The sequence below is a fragment of the Falco cherrug genome, chromosome 1, assembly GCF_023634085.1.
Source record: "Falco cherrug isolate bFalChe1 chromosome 1, bFalChe1.pri, whole genome shotgun sequence".
NCBI lineage: Eukaryota > Metazoa > Chordata > Aves > Falconiformes > Falconidae > Falco > Falco cherrug.
The window spans coordinates 96,467,643-96,481,588 of NC_073697.1; the positions used below are offsets into that span (position 1 = coordinate 96,467,643).

The 13,946-nt window shown below is 40.4% G+C and overlaps 1 protein-coding gene across 10 annotated transcripts in view; it reads left to right on the top strand.

Annotated features, from left to right (window-relative positions):
* Positions 1-13,946, top strand: part of KDM2B (lysine demethylase 2B) — a 125,910-nt gene that overhangs the window by 56,261 nt on the left and 55,703 nt on the right. For all 10 annotated transcript variants that reach the window (XM_055710014.1, XM_027798816.2, XM_027798820.2 and 7 more), the window contains 2 exons: positions 5,559-5,674; positions 12,040-12,166. In XM_055710014.1, coding sequence (XP_055565989.1) covers positions 5,559-5,674; positions 12,040-12,166 — 243 coding nt within the window. The remainder of the gene's footprint in view (positions 1-5,558; positions 5,675-12,039; positions 12,167-13,946) is intronic.

A 13,946-nucleotide genomic window follows, 5' to 3' on the forward strand; every position in this document is an offset into this window, starting at 1 on the left:
TGTACTACCAGGGCAAAATTAGTAATTTTTTGTTTTGTTTTAAAATGTAAACATGATGTTTCCTTGGTATATTTGGTTGTGGGCACTACTATGATGTCATCATTCTTCTTTTGAGGTGAGAGAAATAACGTTTCATTTACTAGCAGTGCCTACTCTAAGGTTATCTCTTCAGTCACTTTTTATTTTTGAGACGTATATATTTCACCTTTTCTGCCCCAAGTTGCTGTAGCATTGCAGGAAAATATGTATGCCTTCTATATCACATAGCAAAATATCTGCTCAGTTACTAATGAAAACAGACGTACCATGGTTTTGGCTTGGAGCTTGTAGTCTGTTTGCATCTTAGCTTTATAAGTTAATACTCTTCTATTATTCTCAGATGGATGATTGCATCCTTGAAGATACAGTAGGAATTTGCAGGCCCCTGAAATCTTCTAACAAGTTTGCAATGTTTAATAATACTTGTTTTATAAAATTCAAAAGATAATGAGATTGTATCTTTCTTTTAACTGTTCAGAAAAGCTTTTGTTACTGTTAATTTTACCTTCTTGATTTACTAGAGATGATAACATCTAAATATTGAAGTGCATCTTAGGAGTGGTGGAATAATTTGTAACTGTAATTCAGCTGAGGGTATTTCTGAGCCTCCTGAACAGAATTCCTGCTCAGTGTTGGCTTGCCTTCAGAAACTAGGATTGTGTTGGGGGAAAATACTCATAAATCACCAAGAACTGAAATAAAACCCATAAGTGAACGGACAGTCGTCTTGTTGAGGCTTGAAATGAGGGTTGTGAACAGTGACTATACAGTGTCTGTACTCCCAAAGCCATCTGTCCCCATTTAGCTGAGCTTGTTGCTGGTGTGTGGTCTGAAGTACTGTGCTCACGGGGCAGGACCGTGCAGTGGCCGTTGTGTTGCACTGAGGGTGTGCTGTAGCCGTGAGCTGTAAGACCAGCCTGCGAAGGAAGGGCAGGCTGGTTCCACGTTCACTCAGTCATTACCACTGCCAGCACAGGCTGGTTTGAAACTGGTCACCCATGAGGAAGAGTTTTCTAGTTCGTGACTAATCCTTGAAGCCACACAGGGTATGTCTTTCTTTCATCTAGAGGATTTAATTGTAGCCTTAGAGAATATTTAGCAGGTGCTTTTGTTTGTGTCTTTCAGCCAAAAATGAACAATATTTTATTCCACTGACTTTTGACTTTTTCAGTCCTTAATCCATTTGTTCTGATGTTATTCCAGTGCTTCATTAAGGATAAAATTAAAGTTATAGCATTTTATTCTGTGTTGCCTTTTTTTTTTTAAAGAATATTACAGTTTTTGAGAGTATTACCAAGGGGAGAGATGTTATCTCCTGTCTTGGACTAACCCATGAACCATACAGGGTTGTGCAGTAGTACCAGGGTTTATGTAAATAGTAGAAAGCGGTCACTGAAGAGAGAATTGATGACACTTGTTTCAGAGGTGTCTGTATTGGTAGCTATGTGGCAAGTTTTTGCTGTGAGAGCTGAAAAATGCAGACATGCGTGAGCAGACATGACGGGCTGTCCAGCATAGTGACATGATCGTGCATGTCAACAGCCTGTCAATTCATCTGGAAAAAAGTAACGGCATAGCTGAAGGTGGGGCAGATGGGACATGTTGGTGTGGATGATGTTAAAGCAGTCCCCTTGGCCATCCTTTTTGTTTTATGCATACAGGCAGCTTGCTTCTGTTCTGGAGGTCTATCTTCCTCTTTAAAAACCTTTGTAATTGGGAAGCTTAGGAGGTGGGTGTTCTTATTTGCAAATGGTCACAATGAACATTTATCCTCCTCAGTTTATTTCTGAGTCGTGCTTGTATCTAAGCTGTGGGAATGAATTGAATGAGCCATCCAAGCTTATCTGTTCCCAGAGCTCATTTCCACAATATATTACCCTCATGGAAACAGTTTCCTGTTTTCTGCTCATCTCTTGTTTCTTCCTATTTCTACTTTTCTGGTGCTGGCCTCTTCAGTTTTTCTCTGTACACAGCCTTGTTAATATTAGAACAGGAGATTCTTATTTTTTTTCCTTTGTAATGTCTATGCCAATCTTCCTCTGGTTTTCTACCTTGTCAATTCTCCATCTTGTTTTGTCTAATCTTGCCCATAGTGTCCTACGTCCTTGGAATACACCTCTTGGTGCTTATGTCTCTGCAGTTTCAATATTGCGCGTATGTTCCTCAGGCAAGTTGAAACTATTTTGGGATGCAGTGTGACTGAAAAACGCTATATAGCTGAGTGGCCCGTATCTATCTTAGGAGCAGGTGACTCCTCTGACAGGGCTGTGTCCTGTAGCTGGTAGTGAGGCTGTGAGCTGGATCCTGCACATGGGACCACATGAACTGCTGGAGATCTGAGGATTCCTTGGGGCTTAGCTGTGTGCCTAGCTCAGCACTATTCAACAGTGAAGGGATGGTACCTACAGACATCATCCTTGACCATCTTTGAGCTATACCTGGAAATCCTCCTATACCCTTCTTTGGCTAGGGGTAGGAACTTTACTCCCAATCATTTTACAGTTAGTGACTTCCTGTTTGTTGCTTGGTCTCTAGTTTGTTTTTATTTTCCCAGGCCTGATGGGTTTTAGTGCTTCATTATTGCAAGGTTTTGTTATTGAGGACTGTGTCATAAAAAGCAGTATTTTCCATCTTGTTGTTAGAAATGTGTGCATCTTGAAGGACCTAATGTTTAGTTAGTCAGAAGGTAGGAGTTGAAAGTACTAATTGTTTGTAAGATGAGTTTAGGCCTGGGTTATAAATTTAAGTAGGGAATTATATACATTATCCGCAAAACCAGAGGTTGTCTCAGATACTTTACAGAGGACTTTCAGTTTGTACCTCCAGCTCTTCAACAATACAGGATCAAAACTATATTCATGTTTGTTAATATTTCTATTGAGGGTTTGTCATGTCTGAGATGGCATTTTTTGGAGCATTGGCTCAAGCCTGTGATAGATCCTTTCACATTTCTCCCCAAAATATTCGGACTGCTATCACAGAAATGTAGCAGTTATTAACACAAAGACCCTTGGCATCTAGTGGGGGCAGAGTCAAGAGGACAGGGAAAGTGTGATGGGAGTGAAAACCCAGAGAGCAAGAAACAATGAAACCAACTGCACTCCACTGTGAAATTTTCACTGAGAAAATACAGTTTGTAGGAGGCAGCTACTGTGTGGTTGTAGTAAAAGCATACACTTGAGCAACACCTGCATTGATGGGTTTTCATTTTATTTCTTATACATATTTTTATACCTTTCATATAGGACTAGAAAGCCGGGTTTTAGCTCCATTACTCATTCTACTGAAGTTGTAAATACTCAATAACAAATTGTATTTAGAATTACATTGATCATCCCATTAAAATAACTTGATGCATCTGCCAGCTCCAGTATGTTTGTACATTGACTGATCTGTGCTGAGAGAACTGCAGTGGGATGTAGCAGTGAGGACTCTTCGATGTTCTGCTGATAACTGGCTGTTTCTGACCTGTCTTCTGCCACCACTCAGTCGTGTGGCCATGGACGAGTCATTTCACTTTTTCAAGTTTCATATTTTTCATCTCTCAAACCAACAATTAAAGTGAATTGTCACACAAATTGACCTTCTGTTTCAGCACCTGTCCTGTAGGTTGGTTTTGGGGACCCAGCAACAGATTTGCTTCAGCATGTGGTTTCCGTTCTTTCCCCCAACCACATAAATCTTTGATTACTTAATGGAAGCAGTGGCCCCAACTTCATTGACCTTAGATCTTTTTTCCTTCCCAGAGACTAGGATCAGGAAAATTATTTATTTTTCCAATAGTTTGCTCTTAGTACAGACTGATCTATTTCATGTGAGGTGGTGAACTGTTTCAACCATAAAGAGTTCTTACAGTGTTGATGTATATAGCTGCCGTTCTACCTCTACATGAAAAAAGAATTCCTCTCTAATTTGTTGTTCTTGATTTGGAAGTAATAAACAGGCTGGATTATTGTGAGTGAGACTCTAACTGAAATGATACTAACTGGAGCAGGAAACATGCAATAATGCTGAAAGCATCCAGAGCTATGAGCCACCTGCTTTTTTATATGTGTCACATTTATCATGTGGAATCAGACCCGTAAACTGACTGAGCTGAAACAGGTTGCCCAGAGGGGTTGTGGAGTCTCCATCCTAGGAGATACTGCAAAGCCATCTGGATGTCATTCTGGGCAGCTAGCTCTAGGTGGTCCTGTGCAAGCAGAGGAGTTGAGCTTCCAGAGGTCCCTTCCAACCTCAACTGTTCTGTGATTCTGAAATTCAGAAAAATATATCCAGAGTGGTGAGCTTGTGTTTCCAGGGAGAAAACTGTAGTGCTTTCCTTTCTTTTCCTTTCTGCTCTCTCCTACTAATATGCCCTTAAATAAAAGGCTCAGTTCTGTGGCTCAAGGACTTCTCAGATACAGCTTTGCAGGCTTTTACAGTGTAAAGATTGTTGTGGAGGAGAGCTTTCGTGGCTGATAGCTGGAGAACCCTTTAGGCTGAACAGCATTTTCCTGCTCCCTCACTGATCTTGAAGTGAAGGAGAGCTGCCACAGCTTTAATGGAAAGTACTGCACAGTTAGGAGAAAATTGACTGCCCCCTATGTTGCTTTGCTGTCTGCTGGTTTATAAATTGTAATGCTTTTCATTAAAAAAGAAGAAAAAAAAAAAAGTGTCAGGTCTCTGTGGGTCCCAGATCATTAGCAAGATCAATTCCTTTTTCACTGCAGAGATCAGAGGCTACAGTCTTGCATAGCCAGTCCTTCAGCTGCTGACATACCAAGCAAACAATACAGAAGCAGAAGAGCTGGTGTGTGGCTGCCTGAATTGCTATGCTTGGATTTTCATTGTGAGAGAAAATTCTTCCCTTGCTTTGGAGCCTGTGAAATGAGTTCAGTCCCTTGCAGGATTGGGTTGGAAGTCTTGTCAGCTCCAGTACTAGAAATGTTAAATCCCTTAACTTGAGGCTTGCAGTGAAAAAGATTTTTCTGTTGCTTCAGGAAGTTGATAATAGGATATGAAACTTTAACCTCTGAAGGAGGCCTGGTAATAATTTGAAATTGTTGACATCTGAACATGTGTGCTTTGGTGCTGGTGTGAAAGAAGTTTGATGTGACTCAGTCCAGTTCCACAGCCCTAGCCCACCACCGCTGCTAACATGATTTGCAACCCTACTGGAGGTGCCAGTAGATACATATGAGAGCTAAGTGTATTGCACAGACTGAATTTACTTCTTAGTCACGGATATGGTTGAGTCACAAGCTTGCGTGTTCTCAGTAAACACTGTAACTGTTCTGTGAATAAACAGAAGAACCCAATTTACAGAGGGTTATAAGACTGTACATCATAAAATGCCATTCTTCTGCTATGACTAGTCTTAAAAGTGTGGCTATGAGCATAGCATTTAACCTTTCACTGCTTTAACCTCTCGTCCCCTCGCAGAACGGGATTCAGGGTGTTGTTAAAATTTGATTATAAATTGCTTTGTAATACTACATAGCATGAGGCATTCTCAGTTCTTTGCTTTCCCTCTCTAGGGTGGATACATGCGGTTTATACTCCAGTAGATTCTCTGGTGTTTGGTGGAAATATCCTGCATAGCTTTAATGTTCCCATGCAGCTTCGCATCTATGAAATTGAGGACAGAACAAGGGTAAGGATACTTGATTCTCTTTTTAACTGAACAGTTCTTTGTGACTATGATCTGTCATAGTTGCTCCCTCGTATTCCCTTCTGACAAACAAGAACTGATGGGATCTCCGTGTCAGTTGTTGAAACGAGGTAAATGTGAAGTCATGAGACTTTCAAATGCTGGCTATTTTTAGTGGGTTTTATTCATCTGTTTTTCCCTACTTCCCACGGACTTGTCCCTTCTGTGTCTTTTGCCTGCCTGTTAAACTTCCATAAAACACCTTCCTTCCCTTTTGCACAAAAACATACTGCGCTTTACACACCTTTGTACCAGTACTTCTGGTAACCCCCTGCCTATCTCTGTGCACACCTGGAATGGATACCTGAACCTGGAGAGCTAGTGGGACTGGGATGGTTCTGCTGTCCACAGCTGAACTGACAAAGCTGCACAGAAGTTGTGTGTGAAACGACATCTTCTGTACTTTGCAGGATTTTCTTCTGCAGTGATTTAATACGATGCAAGAATTTCTTGAAACAGAATCTGGGGTGGGACATCAATCTGAACATTGTGATGTTCATCTAGCTGTAGCATCTACCTGATGGAAAGAGTGTTAACATCTTGGAGGAGTTTGCTGTGTGGCCTCTTTGTTGGCAATGAAAACTTTATCCTTGATTAATAAACAGGAGACCTAGTCGTCCCTACTCATCGTGTACTTTGCAGTTTCATGAAACAGCAGAATCTGAAGGAAGCGCCACTGTTTTAATAGGCTATTAAATAAACTATGCAAGGCAATCACAGCTTTCTGATGCAAAAATGGACCATGGTATGTGCCAATTCAGATGGGGATGTTTTGTGGCTGACTGTTCTAGAGGTGTTTTTTTGAGACAGTGCTGGTAAACCACTGGCACAGGTGTCAGCTGTGGTGTTAATGGAGATTTGGGCTGGCAAAATGTCAGTAAGTTGCAATTGTTCACTAAAAAGTCTTAAAATGGTATGTCTTGGACATCGATATGGTTCACTGTTGTTCGCCTCTGAGAGGGTACAATTCTGGCTCTAAGTGGTTTTTTACCCCAAATTGCTTTCTTTGCAGTGAGAGTGCATAGGCTTGAAGCAAATACATGTTGTTTGGAAATATTGCTTTGACTCAGGGAGAGGAAGGGTGTCCTTCCCTCAGTGTCCCTTACTTTGCAGGGGGTACAAGGTAAATCTTCACATTGCAGAACAGTGGTAGGAGCAGTTGGTTTCCTGGAGTGATTTTAATGAAGAGAAGGAATATTAAGCAGAAAAATGAGTTCTTAGTGGAAGAGAGATGAAGACAAAAGCTGAAATTGTGGAAGTTAGAACAGAGGGAATGTAGCAGAGAGCAGAAGTGAAGGTCAAGACCAGAGCGAAGTTCAGCCTGGTTTTGAATAGGTGTCCCAAGGCTAGAATGTCAAGTGTCTCTAAGTAAGCATAAAGGAACATGGACAGGAAAAAATTAAGATGGCAGAAGCATGAAGGGGTCCACTGTGGCTAGACAGAGGTGCTAGGCGTGGGAAGGTTTTCAGAGTGAGTGTAGAGACGAATTAGCAATATATGCCGGATATGTATGCTGCAGGTGTATAAGGGGAGGGTGTGTTGTTGCTGGGAAGGATGCTAGCACAGGCAACTTGCATGGAGAATGGGGAAGAGGAGACTGAGAGGAAGGATCTGTGCCAGCAACAAGTAATCTTCCCCACAGACATCAATGGAAATGGGAAGGAAACAAGTTTTTTCCTGAAGTTGCATAAAATCTGAGCGTTTGTTCCCACAGGACTTGAGCAACCTGAGATCACATACCTTGGGTTGTAAACTGCTCAGTAGTGATTCATGTCAGGCCCTTCTCCTTGGGAAGCTGGGTACAGCTTTGATCTCCTAAGCTTTTATACCAGGAGGCAGAATTCCCCATAACAGTCAGATATGTTGGTAACTTTTAGGAACTTACCAGCCAGTTACATTGAAATGCCTTTTAAAATTCACTAGCCCCCTGATCCTGTGGGGAGGTTCTGGGAGCTGGGTATCTGCCTCTTTGAAAATGTCCTGTCACCTTTTTTTTTGGAAAGGGATACTACAACTTTTGGAAGTCTGAAATCAGACCTGTACTCTTGTCAGTTTTGGTTTAGATTTTCTTCAAAGTCTGTGTAGTTCTTTATCATTTCCCCTCCAAAAATATTTAAGTGTTTAAAAAAACCCCACACTAATTAAAGCCAACAGCCCAGAAGTTCCACAACTTCATAGAAATAATTTCAGTGCTTGTATGTTGCTGTGTGCTAGCAACGTGTTATGCACAGCCTGTACCTGTGTTCGCAAGCTTGTGCTTGTAGGCAGCCATAAAATCACAAAATTGTGTGAACAGTTGAATAGCAGGAATTTCTAGACAGAAACAAAATATAAGCCGTGCAACTAAGGCATACCGAAGTTTGATAAAAGGCAGGAAAGTCAATACTGTTATTTAGAAATAACAACACCCACCACCACCACCTAAAAATATCATGCAGGAATCTTGAAGGACTAAATGTTTTCAAAATAGGATTCTACTGTGTACTACTTCATTTGCTTTGCCAATCAAATTTTGTAACTACTTTGTACAAATAATTCTATTCATACACTAGCTAGTGTAGCAGACTCAGTACAGTATGTAGTTCACACAAATTTGCCAGTGTGAACATACTGCAAATGAGTTTCTCATCAGTATCGATCTTTCCATTGTGTATAGTACAGAAGTAAATTACATGATGTGATTGACGAAGTAATTTGCCACACTCAAATCAAAGTGTAATACAGGTGTGTTTCCCCTTTTCATTTTGCACAGAGCAATTTTATGGAGGTTTCACTGTGTTTAAACCTGCTATATAATGCTTAATCATCTTTGATTGCTGATATTCAAAGTCATTTTTATGCTAGGTGTAGTTGTTATTGTCTTAGCAGCTAAGACAAGAATAAATACATGGTTGAAACTGCAATGCTGATTTACAGCCTGATAAAATTACCTAGTTTATATACTTGTCATGCTTATTCTAGCTTAATTTCTTATATCCCTGGGAGACTTTTTAAGAGCGTTATAGCCATTTAAAAATAGTTTTAAGGAGTAATAAAAAACATGTCTATTGTTGGAAACAGCTCCTAATGTGCAATTGAGGTAAACAAATATTCTCCAGCCTTACAGTTTGTAGAGACTCTCATTTTGCAGTCTGGCTTTCCTAGAGGCCAATTAACAGCTAGTCAAATAGGCCAAGCTGTTTAGTGCTCTGCTAGACCAGCTTGAATAACTGCAAAGCTGGCTGCCATGCAGAGATTCATCATCTTGGCATAGGGATGTTAAGCTCTGTATTACTGAAGAGGAAGAATGTGTCAAACTTACTCCCAACTCATCTAAATTTAACTGCGTTAAAAAATTTCTGTGGGGACAGGGACAAAAGCGCTCAAAATATATACGTAAGGTGGTCACTCACAGATGATGGTGTTTGCTACTGATTTTGTTTGCTGGAATGTAAGATAATGTATTAAAGTTTTTGTAAATAATCATAAATTGGTTTTCAGTGTTGTGATTAGATTGATTAAACACAAGTGGAGTTTGTAATGATTTTAATGGCCATTGTGGAAGAGACTAATACTTTCTTAAGGAAGATGTGTGCCTTACTTAGGGGTTTTTGTTTTGTTTTTGGAGGGGGTTATAAGCCTCTCAAATAATTTCACTTTGAACTGAAGAAATGGATCGTATTCCAGAGAGGATTTTTCTCACTGTACAGGAATAATTAAAAAATTTATTCAGTGGATTGTAAATTATTAATCACAGAAGTTAGAGCTGGAAATGCCTATTAGATGATCTAGTGTATTTCCCTGCTGGTGGGGAGTTTAGTCCTCTGGCAGTGTCTGTATCAGATATTACACTTTAAATTCATCACAGAACATTTTTAATTTCTTTCTTTCTTTCTTTTATTCCTCCCCCCTCCCTGTAAGAGTTCATTTAACCATAAGTATACAATGGAAGAAGTATGGGCGTGTACATAACGCAGTTCCCATCCATTATAATTAATAAATGTCCAAGGATGTCATAAAGAATGTACTCCTCTATACTTTTCCATAAGGCAAACTTTAGAAGATTTTTAAAGGATTGTTAGACTTGCTTTACTGGCAAAAGGCACTGTAGATCTTTGCACAGTATCTCTTGCTACATACGGTAGCTCTTCTGAAGGTTTGTAAAAGCAGAGCCTTCTCAGGCAAATAGTGAATTACAGAGGCATGGAGGGATTTGCTGTGGGTTGGAACATTGATAGTGAGGCAATTAGGAACTCAAATTGAATATTAAAGATTGATATACATAATGGGAGCACTGCATGCATTACTGCCTTGTCTTTCACATTGAATTAACATTGGTAACAACTAAATTTGGTGAAGCTCAGAATCTGTCAACAAATGTTGAGCAATGATGTCTTTAATATTCCCAGGCATGTGGCTGAAAACCTTTTGAAGGCTGAGGGGTGGAAGGCGGCTTCCTGTTTGTAAGTCAATTCTTTGCAAATTTTGTTTCCTGCAGTGCTCTCTTGGAAAAATTTGAGTTCCTTTATTAGCGTATATTTTAGCATGGCTAATTTCCCCTGTGTTCCATAATAGTGATAAGTGACTTGATCTCTTCTTTATGACAAATAACTAAACCAAAGGAAAAATCTTCTCCCGATGCAGAAAGGCCCTGGGGTTAAATGTTATCACATTTAGGGGGATGTTGGTTGGTTGGTTTTTGCCTTCTTTCGTTTTTGTTTTTCTTCTTTTTGGTATGTGTGCTTTGTAATGACACAGGGAAACATTTGAAAAGGTGCGGCATGGCTGGATGCATGACCCATAGCAACATACAGTTCAGATTTGCCAGCTACATTTGTGTTGAATTTAAGAGATCTTAACTTTCAGGAATTGCCATGGAGTATTTAAATTGTACACTGTGATATGTTTAGTGGGGCAATACAGTATATTTTCCCTTTGTTACATTTTGTTTTACTGCTAAAAGCATTTGCATTTCCTGTGCCCTGGAAACACAGGCAAGTTCTTTGACTGTCCACCTTGGGGACAGTTTTCAAATACAGGCATTCTAGTAAGTCACTGCTGTGCTCAAGTGGATGCTTTTATCATCACACATGTTTCGACAGTGCCTGCTTTGCAGAGCTGAATCTGAGTTTTCAGGTGCTGGGTTAGCAGTTCTGTTTAGACTTTGGGGGTTTGAGTGATCTGAGGTGGGGTGAGCTTTTGTTTTTTTCAAAATGAGCTTCCTAAGATAATGCTCCTTTCTGATGCAGTTCAGTTTTTCATTAAAAGTGGGTGGACACCTCTTGGCTAGGTGAGCTGTTAATATGCATAGAATGTCTTAAAGCAGTTCCTATAATCCCAGTGCAATGCATGCATGCAAGCCTGCAAAATGCAAATTTCTGTGCCACCAGGAGAAAGAAGTGTACAGTGTAAGTACAAGTGCATGCAAGATGCGTGGCATCCATTTTTACAAATCAGAATAAAAATACATGCGTTCCTGCATTTTAGGAGCTTCCCAGATTCTTCTTTGGTAACCTCCAGTAACCTCCCATAGATAGAAAACTATGCTGAAAAGGAAGGAAACCCACTTTGTTTTCTTTTGAATCTGAAATAATCACACAAATAGTGTTGGAGCGTAAGCTTTTTGTGTGAGAACAACAGGTCTGAGATGTAAGAAAAAGTAACAGCTTGACAGGATCTTTTGTCAAAATCCTGCTTTTCTGTTCTGTTTGTGGCAAAAGCTAACTTGCTACCAAAATACTAAGTGTAAACCACATGAGGGGTTTTTACTTTTAACATGTAATTATCAATAATTAAGAATTTGTGTGTTCATTTGTTTAATCAAATTGTTGTGAAGACCATAATTGAAAAAGTTGCATTTTCTGCTTGACTCATTTTAGGTAATATTGCCATTTTGAGAAAAAAATAGTGTTTAGGAAATAAAATAAAAAATAAATAAAAATAAAAAAACCCCACCTTTATTTTAACTTGAGTTTTAGTGACTAACATCTGTATGTGACCACCCTATGTTTATACAGTAGGTAAATAATACCGTAGGGGCCATCCATCAGTTTCATGATTTCACAAGAACACAAACCCTTTCCTCTCCCACCACCCCAAGAGGATACAAATTAGTGAACCAAGAAATGATGCTATCATGGCAGGCAGGCAGGCAGTCTCCTCATTTTGTATGCTGAAGGCATACATCTCACTCGGCTCCCACCCTCTCTCCCCTCCCCCTCCTGCATACTGTTTGTGCTCTTGATAACATGATGAGAATGATGACTGGCCCTTGTGCTGCAAACTTCTTTTCTTTCCCCATGGACTGACAGTCTTGATCTTGCTTTCAGGTGCATGCCAAATTCCGTTATCCTTTCTACTATGAAATGTGCTGGTATGTTCTGGAGAGATACGTGTCCTGTGTGACCCAGCGCTGCCACCTCAGCAAAGAGTACCAGAAAGAATCAATGTTAATTGGTGAGTGAATCCTTTGAGTGCATATTCAGAACTGATGCTAGCACCTTAGGCTATTTACTGCTTTGGTTTCTACAAAGCGGGTTATAAATTGATTTGGAGAACTGTAGACATTCTAATGAACTGTTTCTTTATTTTGGGGTGGGGAATGTTTTGACTCTTAAGCATTTCCATGAAGTACCAGCCTACTTCAAATTATATTTATTGAGTGTTCCCTTAGCGAGTGGATCCCAGAAAAATAATTTTTGATGCGTTTGTTCCTTGGTTTCAGTAATGTTTCTGTTGAGGTGATCTGCCAAACAGTTGAGGATTTACTGCTGTGTTTGGCACAGTACCTTAGTAGCCAGAAATGTGTGCGTTGCAACGTTGCTCTGGTGAGATGGATATTTAGTCCTTTTATGGACCGTCTCCTCTACAGAATGCGTTATGGTCACTAAACCTGGCTTCTTTCTCTTTTTTTCTTTAATCTCTACTTTAGTTCTCTCTGGTGACTGACTTCTGGTTCTGCAGAATAACAAAACCAAGTAAACATCTACACAAATCTACATGATCTATAACCTAAGTGTAGGGAGGTCAAAGAAACCTTTACAATAGCTGAAAATGGACCATAGCAGAGACAAATAGATGTGCCTGAAGCAGGAAGGTGTTACCTTGGCACTGATATGAGCTTTACATCAGTGTGTGAGGATTCCAGTTGTTTTGCTGAACCGTCCTCTGTTTTCCCCCCTTTAATGGGACAAGACAGCAGGCCATGTTACCTCCCTGCTTTTAAGCGCAGAATGGCTGAAAGTAGCACAAGCACCAGCTAAATCTGAACATGTTAAGTTGGAGGAGGAGCAAGGTCTGTGCCTCCTGCTCCCTGAGTTGGCACTTGGAGTGAACCTGGCATGGTTGGAACTGCCCTGGGTTCTGGACAGAGCAGGGAAATGATCACCTACTAGCATAATTTTAGTAGAAGGGATTGAAGAAGTTATGGGCAGGTGTCACTCTCCAGTGAGTTTTACTGACCAAGAATAACTCGAGGAAGCTAATTGTGTAGTGAGGCCAGGGAAATTTTTTGGAGTCACTGGGAATTTGGGTGCTTCACATTTTGTGTCTCTTCTTAGCTCTGTGAGACCCTGATCAGAAGGGTTAGTTAAGCAGGAACTCTGTGTGGAGGAATTTTTCTCATTATGTAAGATTGTCCTAGAGGAAAGGACAAGTTAGCCCTTTGGATCAACTCTTTGTAAAGCAGTGACAACATTCTGATAACTAGAAAATAAGGAACAACCTCCTGTTGTCTGAACCACTGGCATGAAAGAGGCTTGTTCTGTGGGCAGGGTGGGGGTGCCCAGATTGCTGAGGTGTGGTTTTGGAACAAATTAGGTGTGGAGAGTGGATGGTTCAGGATATTGAGATGGGACTTTTTCCCGCTAAACCACCAGTGTGAATTCCCGCCCAACTCAGTCATTACTGATAATGGTTTGGTGATCCCCACAAAATGTGCCTCAGTCCAATTACTAGCTGAGAGATACTCACATCATATAGAAGCACACTGGGAACATAGATGTCCGTTGTCTAAAGGGAAGAGGATTGTTTTGCATGCCCAAAGAGTGCCAGCTACAAAGGCATCAGGAAAAGGAGCCTAGCTGTTTGGAAAGTGGTTTGGTGGTGACATGGTCAGGGTCTTGTCTCCTGTGGTGGCTTCAGTTGCTGGCCTAGTGGAAAGTGAATATGAAACTGCTTTGCTGTTGTTTGGGCATGGTCTTAAGTTCTTTCCAAATTACTGTGAGAAACATGCTGC